At 30.7% G+C, this 13,942-nt stretch overlaps 6 protein-coding genes across 6 annotated transcripts; 4 read left to right on the top strand and 2 right to left on the bottom strand.

The window, feature by feature from the left end:
- Positions 1-2,820: 2,820 nt before the first annotated feature.
- Positions 2,821-3,827, bottom strand: MONOS_8577 (putative Zn-finger in Ran binding protein and others domain containing protein). Its single transcript, XM_067878999.1, has 4 exons — positions 3,777-3,827; positions 3,572-3,705; positions 3,214-3,499; positions 2,821-3,158 (listed from the first exon to the last, which is right to left on the bottom strand). The coding sequence occupies exons 1-4, from the start codon at positions 3,804-3,806 to the stop codon at positions 3,105-3,107; spliced, it is 504 nt and encodes a 167-aa protein (XP_067722107.1). The 5' UTR covers positions 3,807-3,827; the 3' UTR covers positions 2,821-3,104.
- A 172-nt stretch (positions 3,828-3,999) lies between these two features.
- Positions 4,000-4,958, top strand: MONOS_8578 (uncharacterized protein; the record flags this gene model as incomplete). Its single annotated transcript, XM_067879000.1, has 3 exons — positions 4,000-4,146; positions 4,199-4,550; positions 4,606-4,958. 3 exons carry the CDS (start codon positions 4,000-4,002, stop codon positions 4,725-4,727), a joined length of 621 nt encoding a protein of 206 aa, XP_067722108.1. The 3' UTR covers positions 4,728-4,958.
- A 77-nt stretch (positions 4,959-5,035) lies between these two features.
- On the top strand, positions 5,036-6,013 carry MONOS_8579 (putative ubiquitin-conjugating enzyme). The gene is made up of 5 exons (XM_067879001.1): positions 5,036-5,101; positions 5,204-5,285; positions 5,346-5,464; positions 5,545-5,612; positions 5,655-6,013. Exons 1-5 carry the CDS (start codon positions 5,062-5,064, stop codon positions 5,868-5,870), a joined length of 525 nt encoding a protein of 174 aa, XP_067722109.1. The 5' UTR covers positions 5,036-5,061; the 3' UTR covers positions 5,871-6,013.
- A 743-nt stretch (positions 6,014-6,756) lies between these two features.
- Positions 6,757-9,380, top strand: MONOS_8580 (putative 6-O-methylguanine DNA methyltransferase, DNA binding domain). Its single transcript, XM_067879003.1, has 6 exons — positions 6,757-6,897; positions 6,963-7,026; positions 7,077-7,980; positions 8,196-8,350; positions 8,622-8,882; positions 9,092-9,380. Exons 1-6 carry the CDS (start codon positions 6,772-6,774, stop codon positions 9,235-9,237), a joined length of 1,656 nt encoding a protein of 551 aa, XP_067722110.1. The 5' UTR covers positions 6,757-6,771; the 3' UTR covers positions 9,238-9,380.
- A 512-nt stretch (positions 9,381-9,892) lies between these two features.
- On the top strand, positions 9,893-11,680 carry MONOS_8581 (putative phosphatidylinositol transfer protein beta). Its single transcript, XM_067879004.1, has 6 exons — positions 9,893-9,980; positions 10,031-10,142; positions 10,217-10,408; positions 10,463-10,531; positions 10,598-10,921; positions 11,172-11,680. The coding sequence occupies exons 1-6, from the start codon at positions 9,916-9,918 to the stop codon at positions 11,436-11,438; spliced, it is 1,029 nt and encodes a 342-aa protein (XP_067722111.1). The 5' UTR covers positions 9,893-9,915; the 3' UTR covers positions 11,439-11,680.
- Positions 11,681-11,997: 317 nt separating this feature from the next.
- Positions 11,998-13,937, bottom strand: MONOS_8582 (Translation initiation factor 4A). Its single transcript, XM_067879005.1, has 3 exons — positions 13,861-13,937; positions 13,394-13,748; positions 11,998-13,344 (listed from the first exon to the last, which is right to left on the bottom strand). The coding sequence occupies exons 1-3, from the start codon at positions 13,869-13,871 to the stop codon at positions 12,466-12,468; spliced, it is 1,245 nt and encodes a 414-aa protein (XP_067722112.1). The 5' UTR covers positions 13,872-13,937; the 3' UTR covers positions 11,998-12,465.
- Between the last annotated feature and the right edge of the window lie 5 nt (positions 13,938-13,942).

Consider the following 13,942-nt stretch of genomic DNA (forward strand, 5'->3'; position numbering starts at 1 on the left):
ATTGCTCAAAGTGTACAAGTTTTGTCATATTTGTGAAACAAAAAAAATTAAAAAAATTAATATTATTTTCGGAAAAAGACTTTTTTGTTGATTTTTTTGTTAATGAAAGACGACATATTTGGTGAAAGCATCTCAAAAAACAAACTCAAATGGGGCAAAATATTTTGCTTCAAGCTTTTTCATCGAAAAATTATGCACTTTTCATTGACTTTTAAATAACAAAAAATACAATAAAAATGGGTCCATTTTTTGACACACATGAAATATTGGAAAACTTCATGCTTTTATTTTAAAGATGCATGTTGAAGGATATGAAAAACAAATTTATTTTGAAATCTGATTAAGTTTAAAAATGTTATTAGAAAAACAATTTTTCTATGCCTTGAGCAAAAAAAGCTTGAAAGTCCATATTTTCCCCCAAATAATAAATAGAATTTCAACAACAAAATGATCAACTGTAATGCATATTTTTTTTCCAATAAAATACAAACAGTGTCTTATTTCAGTTCTGAAATCAACATTTTTTGAGTTAAGTTCATCCAAAATTATTTTCTTGAAAAATATAAGCAAAAAGAATTGTTCTGAGTGATACAGGGTAAGATGAAGAAATAAGACAGCCATATCCGTTTTAAAATGGAAAAGGTCATAAAAGATGATAATACTTAACCCTGTGTTTGTTTTGTAATTATTTAATGTATATGTGACTAATTAAATGAGAAATTTTCTTTATTCAAATTTGTGAATTTTTGTCAATATAAAAAATAAAACAATAAACTCAAAGAAATATTTTCATTTATTAGATTTTTTCTTTTGCAATCTTTCTGTTCATATGCATATGTTTTTCTTTATGAAAAGTCACAAAGGATGAATCAATGAATATGAAAAAATTTTAATTAGACGAGCTCTTTTGTAATATCTATTTCGAGTTCAGTTGATGTGGATATGATTGCACATCGAAAAATATTCTTGGATGATCCTTTTTGTGATAATACTTTCGTTCGAGTTTTTATCAATAAACCAATCTCAATGGAATTGACTATACAAATTGGTGATTATTTTTGAAATCATAACTTTTTTCGGTGTGAAAATTTTTACTATGGTCGTTTGTTTTTTGGAAGAGACTTTGTATTCAAGTGCTTTATTCATAACAACTGTAAAAAAAAACAAATTTTTTTGCTGAAATAAAGTTGAAGATGTCTTTTTCAGGTCTTTCCATTTATCTGTGTTTTTTTGTTTATATTCAAGGGATTTTTTCGACCAGAATTTTTAAAATGGAAAAATATAAAATTATATATAATCACACTAATCTATTTGCTTTAAAATAGCATCAAAAAATGAATGAATATCCCGAAGAAATTCATTTTTTCAAAAATCATATAAAAATGGATATTGATTTGACTTGAACGAAAAATAATTATTTGATGGGTCAGCCTTTAGTTCTTCTTTGATTCTCGACAATAATTTTCACATGGTTGGTTTTTTTTTTAAAAACTTCCTTTTGTTTTCTTTTTTTAATTAAATAAAAAGTTCAAATTTTCTTCAATTTTTTGTTCACACTTTCGTAACTCTCCTGAAAAGGAAATAATAACATTGTTTAGGATCTGTTTCCATTTCAATAAAGTTTTATTTGGGTAATTCTTTTTGAAAAGCCGCAAATGTTAAATTTTCAAATATCAAAATTTTATATTTTACTCAAATTTCTGTTTCTTCTTACGAATCTTTTTTGGAATGAGTGAAATAGCATCATTCAGAAATAGATTCCATATTAGTGAAGTTTGGAGTACGTTAACAAAAATTTGAACAAAATATGGAAATTTAATTTTATTTGAAAATTTAACATTTGCAACTTTTCAAAAAGAATAACCCATTTGTATGAACAGAAAAGTGATAAAAATATGAAATTTTAATTTCATTAGAAAATAAAACAAAAAAATTTTTTTTTCAAATAAAATTTGTCACACTTGTTGAAATTTTTTTATAAAAGATGAGATAGTCAACTCAATCTGAAAATTTAAAAAAAAAAAGTGTTTTATAAAAAAATAATTTTCATCAGTCGAATTTTTTATATTGTGACTTTTTTTGATGCGTTCATTTATCAGTTTTCTATTGTCAAAAACCAATTGTTTTATTTTCCAATGAAAAATTCGTTAAATTGTTACAAAAAACTCGTGTTAAATAAAAATGTTAAACACTATTTTCTTTATAATAAGAAAAAAATTTTTTTGTAAAGTCACTTTTGTGTAATTTTCAAATAAAATGAAAAGTTCATATTTCTATCAAATATCTGTTTTCGCTCTCCAAATTTTGCTGTCATTGAAACAAATCCTGAACAATGTTTACATTTCCATTTCAGTGAAGTTTCGTGAGTGTGAACAGAAATTTGATCGAAATATAAAATTTTCAATTTTAAGAAAATTAAACAAAAGGAACTTAACAAAAAAATATGGTCATAAAAAGAAACTTTATTGAGATCTTTTTAAAAAAACTTATTCAAACCAAAAGTTCGTTTCAAAATTTTTGATTGAAAAATAATGTTTTCAAAATTAATCACCAACATAGCAAATTTTTTTTCTAAAACACATTTTTATAAAAATTTCAAAATCAAAAAAAAAAAAAAAAATTCAATAAAATAAATGGATCAAGTTGAAAAAAACATTAATAACATTTAAATTTCACATGAATTAAAAATTGAAAAACGAAAAAAAAAAAAAAAAAAAAAATCACTTTTAAAAAAATGAAACAATTTTGATGCAATAAATCATGTATTATCATGCAATATGATGAGGAATATTTGTTGACAAAAAATATATTAAATTATAGTTTTTTCTGAAGTTGAACTAACTGACTGTTATCATATGATTATTGTTTAAAACTCATTTCAGATTTTAAATAATAATTTTTTTTTATATAACTATTTGTAGATGAATGAAAGAGTATTTGCGAGATGCGTGATGAAGTGTGTATGGATGAGTTGAAAAAAATTAAAAATTTAAAGCAACAATTCTCAAACACAACGCATCAACATCCACACAATTCCATCTCACTCGGCTGCCAACTTCAATAAAAAATTTGGACAAAATCTCTGATGTTCACGCATATTGAATTTAAAGCTTAGAAGCTTTGCAAGTGAAGCACTCAGTACGGAAAGCAAAGTTTTTCTAATTAATAACAAAATTAACATATAATTCATATAAAAAAATACAAATTTCATACAGCATGACAATGAGGGCATTCCCAGTCACCATCTCTTGGAACATAGCGTTCTCTGGCTTCTTCTGCTGTAACAACACGGCAGGATGGTGTTTTTTTCGCTGAGCACTGTCTGCATTCATCGCGGAATGCATAATTATGCGAATTGCAAGAAGCACAAAACCAATCTCCTTCACGTTGTTGAGTGCGACGTCTTTGAGGAGCACCAAAAGCACCAACGCGAATTGTTCCGCAAGAATAGCAATCAGTTCTACGAGAAAAGTTAAGTCCTCCGCATGTTGGGCACATCCTGTTGAATGAGCAAAATCAAAAAATGTCATTCTAAAATGAAAAATTGATAACTATATTGAAAAGATCATACCAATCTCCGGGTCTGGCTTGGGTGAACGCACGTTTCCCTCCTCCAGGAGCTGCGACGGATGATGAAGATCCATCTCTTCCAGTACCACACTTGAGGCACGTTATCCTTCTAGCATAGTTCATGAACTGACAATTCTACTCAACAAAAATTGCATTTAAGAATAATATATTTTTCACTTAAAAGCATAGAAGAAAATTAGTCGTACTGGGCAATTCCAATCTCCTGGTCTCTGCATTTTTATCGATCTTTATTCTGTAAATATCCAAGACTGACGAAGTGTGATCAACATTAGATAATAATGGTCTTTTCCACATCATCATTAATGGATATTGCACGTTATCAAATATATTTATAATAATTTTTGTATCATTCGATTATAAAAGAATTCATTGTGAGATTTGACCCATTTGTTTATTTTCTCTTTCCAAATGCCAGAAATACCCCTTTTTCAAGCGCTTTGTACGTGGAATATTCCAGATGTTTCAACTTGGATAACAAAAGGTAACATCAGCCTTTCAATATATCGGAATACAGAAGAATCTACTTCAAGATTGATCGGAGTTGACGAATCAAAGGTATCAAACTCAAATACTATTGATGCCTTTTTTTTATTTTTGCATATTTAAGAATTTTGTTATTAACGAATATTTTTCCAGTGAGTTCCCACAAAAACATAATGATTTATTTGTAACAATTCTTGTTGGAAGCGGACAAACTCATGGGTTCAACTTTTTAACTTCGGATGATGCAACAAAATTCATGAAAGTTGCAACGGATGTAATAACAGAAAGTATTGCAAAACAAGAAGTACTAACTGGAGATGGACAACCATCAACTACTCAATTGAACAGTCAAAGTGAATCATCGTTAATAAGTCAACAACCGTCAGTCACTTCTTCATCTTCAATTCCTTCAGGCTCAATTGAAAATCCTTCATTTCTTAACAACATTTTAGCCAAAGATGTTGTTTCTGCTGTTGGTTTGCTTTTTCAAGCTTCATATTTATTAATTTTATTTATTTTTTCGTTAAAAAGGAGCATTAACTTTTCGAGAACAAATGGACATTTTTGCAGACGAAATGAAATTATATTTTGAAAAGAAAATCAAAGAAATGCAAGAACAAATTACGAAACATTTGCATTCACAACCTCAATAGATAAAAGTTGTATTTTTTGGGAGAAATATTTTCATATTCGAGTTTAATTTAACTCTCTTTGAATACATTTTTGAGAACAAATACATAAACGTATTTATGTGAATGCTTTTCCTTCCTTTTTCCAAATATTATAATTTTTATCTCGAAATTTTGTATGCACGTATAATTTGAATTTTTTGATTTTTAATTTATACATTATAAATTTCGTATTTTAATATGTGCTTTGTTTGATTTATTACGTTTTTAATGAATATAAAAATAAATAAAAAACAATAAGCCCAAATAAAAAGTATATACTGATCTCAGCCATAGTTTTTGGTTCTCGGATTTACACATGTCGATTGCCACAAAACGACTGATGTCCGAGCAGAGGGGTATGCTTATATATGAATTTATATATTCATTAATGCATTATTGTTTTGAAAAATGATTTATTTTTTGTACTACTAAACAATCTTGCATTTTATGTATTTTAGAACTCTCTCGCCATCCTGTCCAAGGAATTGCCGCAGGACCAATTTCAAGTAAAAATTTATTTGAATGGGAAGCATACATAAGGTCATCTTATATTTTTTTATTCAACTATTTCATGATCAAAATTTCATTTTGGATTTTTAGAGGTCCTGAAGCCACTCCATTTGAAAAAGGAACATTTCGCGCAACACTTTCATTTCCAAGAGATTATCCAATGAGTCCGCCCAAAATGAAATTTACAACTCCGGTTTTCCATCCAAATGGTCTGATCATAAATATTTATTATTTTTTTTTCTTTTTTTAATTGCTGATTGTTTTTTAATTTTTGACTATTTTCACTAAGTCTTTCCCGATGGAAATGTTTGTATATCCATTCTTCATCCACCAGGAGACGATCCCACAGGATATGAAGTTTGGTAGATTTATTTTTAATGTTTGACATTGTTTTTTTAGTCAGCATCAGAACGATGGTCACCAGTTCAAAGCGTAGAAAAAATTCTTTTATCTGTTTTGAGTATGCTAGCAGAGCCAAATTGCGATTCTCCAGCAAATGTTGATGCTGCAAAGTTGTACAGGGAAAATCGAAGAGAATATAATAGAAGAGCAGAACAGGCTTCTCTGGCTGCAACTGCAGCTACAGCCGCAGTTACAGGGGTAGCGAAGAAATAACAATATTCGCAAAGATTTCATTTAAGCGATCACCTTTTTATTCACTTGATCTCTCCTTTTCAAATTTTCATTCATGTATTTTCGCATTTCTCAAATATTTTTTTGTTTTCGAAGTGAATTAAAACAAGAAGTTTTTTCAATGACATGGAAAGATACAAATTTGTTTGCGCAACCACAAAACACAAACACGCCTGTCTCTATTTAAACACTTATTTTATTATACAAATTGATTGCAAATAACTTGGGCAATTGTTATGAACTAAAATCTGAAAGACCAACCACTTTCAATATTTCAAAGTTCGATGCTTCCTTCCTTCAGGACCGCTTCTTCATGTGATGGAGAACACACATTTTTTTCTGAGGAGATTGAAGAAGAACAATTCTCGTCTTGATTGGAAATTGTCTTTAAACATGACGAAGCAGAATTTTTTTGGGTAAATACACAGTTATCAACTTGTGAAACTGTAGGCTTTTTCTTTTGAACTTCTTTTTGTAATAATTCGATTATCGCAAGCATGTTTATGATGGTACTTTGGTTGTCGGAAACTGCCTCAGAAATATCTGGATCAGATTGGTCCCTGAGAAATGGATAAATAATTACAACACATATTATTTAGGCGGAAAAAGTTAATAAAACAGAAAAAAAGGATAAGGAAAATATTTACGCAAATTGTTAGCGATAAAAAGAGCAAAATAATAATTGTACATTTGCAATACACATTTCTTTCAATTGGGCTGTACTTTCTTTTAGTTTTGTCACTACATGTGTTAATCGTTCAATTTCATTTTCTATATTTGGAATTTTTGTGTAATCAACATGTAAAGGAGCAGTAACTCGCGAAAATATTGGTAATTGTTGTTCTTTTGACATCGAACAGTTATAATGGCATCTTTGATCATTATGCCAAAAAAAAATCATCTTTTCCGACGTCAAACTGAGTTTGACGAACGAAAACCAAAATTTACAAGAAAACATGATTCTGTACATCATGGGTCGCCTTCTCATACTCCATTTCATTCTAATAAGGTGTCATTTATTATTTGTTATTTATTAAATTGAATTAATTTTAAATAATGTATAATTGTCATAAGGGGATAACTTATGAGACAATAGATTTTATAACTGTACCGAGAATGGGGTCTACATTTTCAAAAAGTTTGAGCTTTATGTTTAATGGGCAATGGATTAAAAATTTTATTTTGTAGGATTATCTTTAAATGGAGACGAAAAGCATTTGACACCCGATGAATTGAACGAACCTCCAACATTGGGTAGGCGTCTTTCTCGAACGCTCACTGATGGACGCGATGATCCTGCACATCGACATCGCGTACCAACATTTACTCGAATATTACAAAGAGTATTTGATGATGCAGATAGTGACGAATCGGATATAGATAGTTTTGAGTTTGAAACCGATAGCGAAATCACAGATGAAGATAGCAGTGATGAATTTAATGAAAACATTGATCAAGAGAATACACAACTTCCATTTGGTGCATTTGATGAATTTATTTTCCTTGGCGATTCATCCGAAGAATACAGTGGAGAAGAAGAAGAAGAAGAAGATGATGATGATGAAAGCAACATCGACGAATACGTTGAATATAATTCAGATGATGAAATGAGCTCAGAAAATGATGAAGATTGGAAACATCATAAACAAGAACGAAGAGGAAGAACAAAACCCATCATAACAGAAATAATTGACGATGAAGACGAAAATGTGCATATAGACGAAAATAAAGGGAAAGTTAAGGAAGTTGAACACGAAAGGAATGATTACATTATCCAAGAGGAAGAAGACGACGATGTTCCACTCAAAATGAGGAGGAAGGTTGTACGTGAAGACGAAGACAATAAATCAAAAGCAGCGAAAAAAAGTGCCAATGACAAAGAAGCGAAAAGAAAGGCGAAGGAAAAGAAGAGCAAAGCAAAAGAGAAGGAAGCGAAAAAAGTCGAAGAAAAAGAAGGCAAAGAAGAAATGGAAGAGAAAGAGAAAGAAAAAGAGAAAGACGAAAAAGGAACGAAAAGTAGCGAAGCAGCATCTATGCCCAAAAAGGCTGTTAAGATCAGCCCCTTTCAGAAGAATGTTTATGATGCTGTGAGGTGTGTGGTTTTATGATGTGTTGCACAAATTGTGGTTGTTTTGATCTATTGGGAAAGTTCTATTATTTTATTTTGTTTTATTTTGTTATAAATTTACTTTTCTAATATTTCTTTTGTGGTTTTTCCATTTTTCTCTCCCAAAAATTCACTTTTCTTCCTATTTTCTTCTTTTATTTTGATTTCTATTTTTTTTTTTCCTACCCCTTTCTTTGAAGACTCATTCCATCAGGAAAAGTGACAACATATTCGTCATTGGCTGAGTTTGTGGGGTGCTCTTCAGCAAAAGCCGTGTTAGATGCACTGACACTGAACCCGTTTCCTGCATCACTTGTGCCTGACCATCGAGTTCTGCTGTCTTCAGCACAGCTGGGTGTGAATGGAGAGGGGAAAAGGGGATTGATAAGAATGAGAGAGAGAAGGAGAGAGAGAGAGAGAAAGAGAAAAAAAGAAGAAAGAAAGAAAATATTTATTTATTTATTTATTGTTTTATATAAATTCGCAATTGTCTATTGAAATATTTTTTGGATTATTTTTTGAACTTGAAATATCATTTCTTTCTTTTTCATTTCATTTCATTTCATTTCTTTTCTTTTCTTTTCTTTCTTTCTCTCGTTTAACTATTTGAATCATTTTGTGTTTAGGAGGCTATCGAGGGAAAAGAACGTTGAAGCAGCTGAAAAGGAAGATAAAGCTTTTGAATGCAGAAGGAGTGGAATTCGAAGAAGAAAGCGAATCAGAAGAGGAAAAAGAAGAACAAGAACAAGAACAAGAGGAGAAGAATGAGGAAAAAGAAAAGGAAGAGGAAGAGGAAGAAGAAGATAGCGAGGTGAAAAATAAAGGGAAAAAGACAGAATCGGCCGAAGAAGCTGAGGAAAAGAGGAAGGAAAAGGAGAGAAAGAAGGGTTTGCTTTTATTTTTTCCTCCAATATTTTAATCAATTTATATATATTTTGGATGAATACGTAATATTTTTAAAAATAATTTCGATGTATTAATAACAATATATATATATATATATATTGCTCTGAACTTAATTTTATTTTATGATATTTTATTATATTTATTTATTTATTTATTATATTTATTATTGTTATTTATATTGTATCCATAGCCTTCTATAAAAGACATCAGGAAGCCGAGCGCCTTTTCTATCTTCAGGTTTCGAACCCCGAAAAGGTGCTTTTCACTTTCGATTCCCAAAAGAATGAGATTGATTCGAACACACTCTACAACACAGCAAGTTCGGAGAACAATTAAAAAAAAATAATTTATTCGTTTCACAGATACGTTGATCGTATCATCCCATCCAAAAACTTTCTTTCTTATTTTCTGATCCAATTCATTATGTATCAGTTTTGATTGATTTGCTGCTAAAAGCATTTTGAAAATTATTGCTATTTATAATCATATTTTAAACTTTTTTAATAATTATAATTTAAAAAATTAATAGAAACCAAATTTTCATAAGAATTATCACCTTTTGTTCATTCGTTTGAAAAAAATCGATTATATTCCACAAGCTGTTGCATAGCAAAATTATATCTGCAATTGTTCACAATTTAATTTTATTATTCAGAGATAGGTTGATAAGATTTCGTTTCTTTTTTTTTATCAAATTTGTCGAAATCACAAATTCTTTTTATTTCGCGTAAAAAACTATAATGACCAAGAGCGTTTATGTAATTGGATTTATTGGAAACGATTGAAACTTTTCTTTAAATTATTTTTAATATAAGGATAAATATTTTCTCAACTTATTCAAATTTACTTTTCTAAAACAAAATCAACAATGAAGAATTCAATAACATATTTTAATAATTGTTAGCAAGTGTATATTATTTTTTTAGGATAATTATTATATATATTTGAAATTCCAAAAATTTCTAACAGAAAAATTCGGAGATAACCCTTTATCCATTTGAATTAATATCAGAAATGAAAATCGTTGAATTTCGCACACAATTACCATTTACAATGGAAGAATTTCCATTGGGACAATTGTTTGTTATTATTTTTCATTTTATTTTATGATTACGTGATTAATCTTCAGATATATGGTTGCGAAGGCTTCAAGGGAGAACAGCGCTGGAGGTGATGGAGTCGAAACAGTGAAAAATGAGCCATATGAAAAAGATGGGGTGAAGGGACAATACACATACAAGGTATTTGAATTTGACGATCTTATGAGATATTTTATATTTTCAAAATCTAAAAAATTTGCTTGAATAATCTAAAGCGACTGTATTTTGCAAATAGAATCCCGAAATGGTTACAAAAAATCCTTCCAAAAGATTCAATGGTTCTTGAAGAAGAAAGTTGGAACGCATTTCCGTACACAAAAACGGTCTACAAAAACAAATGGATGAAAGATGATTTCTCCTTAACAATTGAATCAATGCACGTGCCAGGAGCTGAGCCAGTTGAAAACGTATGTGCTTTTCAAAGATACTTTAGACATAAAAAATTATTTTAAAAAAATCAGGCATTAAATCTGACAGCCGATGAACTAAAAAAAAGAAAAGTCGAAGTTATTGATCTTGGAGTGAAAGTGGTATGAATTCCAACAATTTCCTTTTGGTATAATCAAGACATTTTCATTTTTAACGTTTACTCCAAGAAATCTAATACGAAAGAGTATAAGTGCAATGTTGACCCAACTGTATTTCATTCAGAAAAGACAGGAAGAGGACCTTTAACACCAAAATGGTGGGAAAAGGCAGGTGAAAAAGGATGGCCTGTGATGACTGCCTACAAAGTGATGAAGTTTCATTTCAAATGGTTTGGCCTGCAGACGATTGCAGAGAGCTACTCGGTGAGTGTGTGCCGCACATTCTTTGGGAATGCCCACAGACAGCAAGTGTGCTGGATGGATGAGTATCATGGAATGACCATCGAAGACATCAGGGCATTTGAAGCACAGCAGCAAGCGGAAGCAATGAAGGTATTGACAAGTAATGGTTTTTCTTTTTTTTTTTCGAGCTGAAGAATGCACTTTATTTTTATTTTTTTGTCTTGGAAGAATTTTGTGTTAATGTTTGGTTTTATTTTGAACAGAAAAAGATTCAATAAATATTTTAATGTGTTTTTCACTACAATATTTTGTTATTCATTTTTCATTCTTCTATTTATTCATTCACTCTTAATTGACATGAATTTCAATCTTTTCTTATTTCAATCATTAAAATACAAAGGGCCTGAAAGAGCCTCCAAAGGAGAATCCAGACGAGAATGATGAAGATGAACAGGAACCTTCTTCATCGGCAACGCCTTCTTGCTCGGCGACGCCTAATTCAGGAGAAAAGGCACCAACTCCTTCCGGTTCCACTTCTCCTTCTCCATCTTCTTCGTCTTCGACGGCTCAGCCTGATTCTGAGCAGCCTTCTGATGCAGATGATGCAGCGAAAAAACAAACTGAGGAAGGTAAAGAGGAAAAGAAAGAAGAGGAAAAAAAGGATTAATAGTAATCCTGAAAGTATCTCAAAAGAATGATACGAAATGAATATAATTAAACTTATTTTTGTAATATCAGAGAAAGGTTTTCCAGATATTAGAATTTTTAAAGGCTTTAACTTGAGAATTCATTCATTTCAACAATATTTGCATGAGAGTTTTCATCCTTTTAAAACAAACAATTTTTGCTTGAGCGTTTTGCTTCTTTGTATCTCAAACTCTTCAAAAAAAACTCATTTATTAAAATAAATCTATTTTTTCCTTTTTTTATTTGATAAAAAATTAATCCAAATGTGATTCTTGCATCCATTTAATTAATAAACTTTGTCCTTATTGAACAACTTTAGCAATCTTCACTTCTCTTTACACTTCAAACAAATTTCCGATCTTATATCTAGATACCAATGTGACAGCAACCTTTTCAATTGTCAAAACAAATATGTCTCGTATTAACAGAGATTATTTGTTCATTGAAAGCAAACATTTTTTTGCTATTCAGTCCCAACTTACTCATTCTTAAAAACTATTCACTTTTCTTAAATTAATATTTAAAAAAAAAATGTTTGATTTCAAAGTGAGATGTGGTAGTTTTTCATTCTAGTGTAAGCAGATAATGCAATAAAACTATGAGGAAAAGAATAGATATTTCAGTGAATTGATAAAAAAAGAACAAAGAAAAATAGACTGAAACAGATGAATATATATTACTCTATATAAGTGCCATTGATAAGCATCATCTTTCATGCGTTCTGTCAATCGATTCAACTTTTCTATTGATGTAAACTTTTTTGTTTTGTTTTTGAAAAAATAAAATGAAAACGTCAGACCCTAAATATGAATCAAATAGGATTGAATAGTTTCAAAAATAATTATTCATTTCTATAATAATTAATATTTCTGGTCTTTCTTATCACCTCCTCGCAAATTGACTGCTATTCCTTTCTTCTTCACCTTTATTGCATAAGCTGATTCACTTCTAGACCTTTCCCTGTATTCCTTCTCTCTTTCCCGTCTCTTCTGTCTCTCTTCGTCCAATTACTTGAGTTGAAGCAATTCTTTAATATTTGCTGGCATTTCCTCGATCTTTGTACCATAGAATTCTTGAATGTCTTTCAGCATTTGTCCATCTTCTTCAGTAACAAGATTGATTGCAATACCTTTTTTACCGAAACGAGCAGATCTACCAATTCTGTGAATGTAGGATTCCTTCTCCATTGGCAAGTCATAGTTCACAACAAGAGAAATCTGCTGAACATCAATACCACGAGACAACAAATCGGTTGTCACAAGCACTCTGTTTTTCCCATCTCTGAAATCTTGCATAATACGGTTTCTGTCTTCTTGTTCCATGGCACCGTGAATCGAACTAACTGTGAATTTTCTGCTGCGAAGATCTTCTGTGATATAGTCCACCTTGCGCTTGGAGTTGCAGAAGATGACACATTGAGCAACCTGGATTGAATCGTAAAGATCGAACAAAGCTTCCTCCTTGAATTCTTCTTTTTCAACAGCAACATAGAATTGACGCAGACCATCAAGAGTAAGCTCATCGCGAGGAACCAAAATTTGAACTGGATCGTTCAAAATCTGGCGAGTAATCTCGATAATTTCTTGTGGCATTGTTGCACTCAAAAGAACTGTTTGTGCATTCTTTGGCAAATTTGAGTTGATTTCAACGATCTTATCCTTAAATCCTTGAGAAAGCATTTCATCTGCTTCATCAAGCACAAAGATTCTCAGATGAGAAACATCAATGATTTCAGAATAAATCATATGTGCCACTCTCCCAGGCGTTCCAACAATTATATGTTGTGGTGCTTCAGCAACTTTACGTGCAGTTTCGCTAATAGCTTCTCCACCAACAACTCTGAGAATGTTGAGGCCCTTCAAAAATTTTGCCATTTTTGAAATAACCTAAAAAAAAATCATAAACATCATTAACTGCTTTTAAAAAAATGCAAACATTGTGTGACTGCATTGCAAGTTCGCGAGTGGGAGAAAGAATCAAAGCTTGTGTGAAGTGATAAGATGGATCCACTTTCTGCAAGCAAGCAATTGAAAAAGTGGCTGTTTTTCCTGTTCCAGACTGAGCTTGAGCAAGAAGATCGCGCCCACGAACAATTGGCAAGATACCTTTTTGCTGGATAAGTGATGGTGTTTCAAAACCATATGAATAAACTCCACGAAGCAATTCATCCTTTAAATGCATTTCTTCGAAGGTTTTGCACAATTCATGTGAAGTTTCCTCAATTTCCTTGTCTCCTCCTGTCAAAGCAACACGCTGAACTGGGGGAGAAGGTGAAGGACGTGGTGATTGTCTTCAAAAAAGTAATTGACACGAAAAATTAAACATTGCATTTTTGAAGGTCAACAAACAATAGATCAATTATAAATAAAATAGAATCAGATAAACATTATAACAACTAATACCTAGTTGCCATATCGATAATAATAGTTGTTTTTTTTACTTAAAAAGATAAATCTGTTTTAATAAACAAATTGATCTCCAATT

Source organism: Monocercomonoides exilis (assembly GCF_001643675.1).
Source record: "Monocercomonoides exilis strain PA203 chromosome Unknown scaffold43-869231, whole genome shotgun sequence".
In the NCBI taxonomy this organism is placed as follows: domain Eukaryota; phylum Preaxostyla; order Oxymonadida; family Polymastigidae; genus Monocercomonoides; species Monocercomonoides exilis.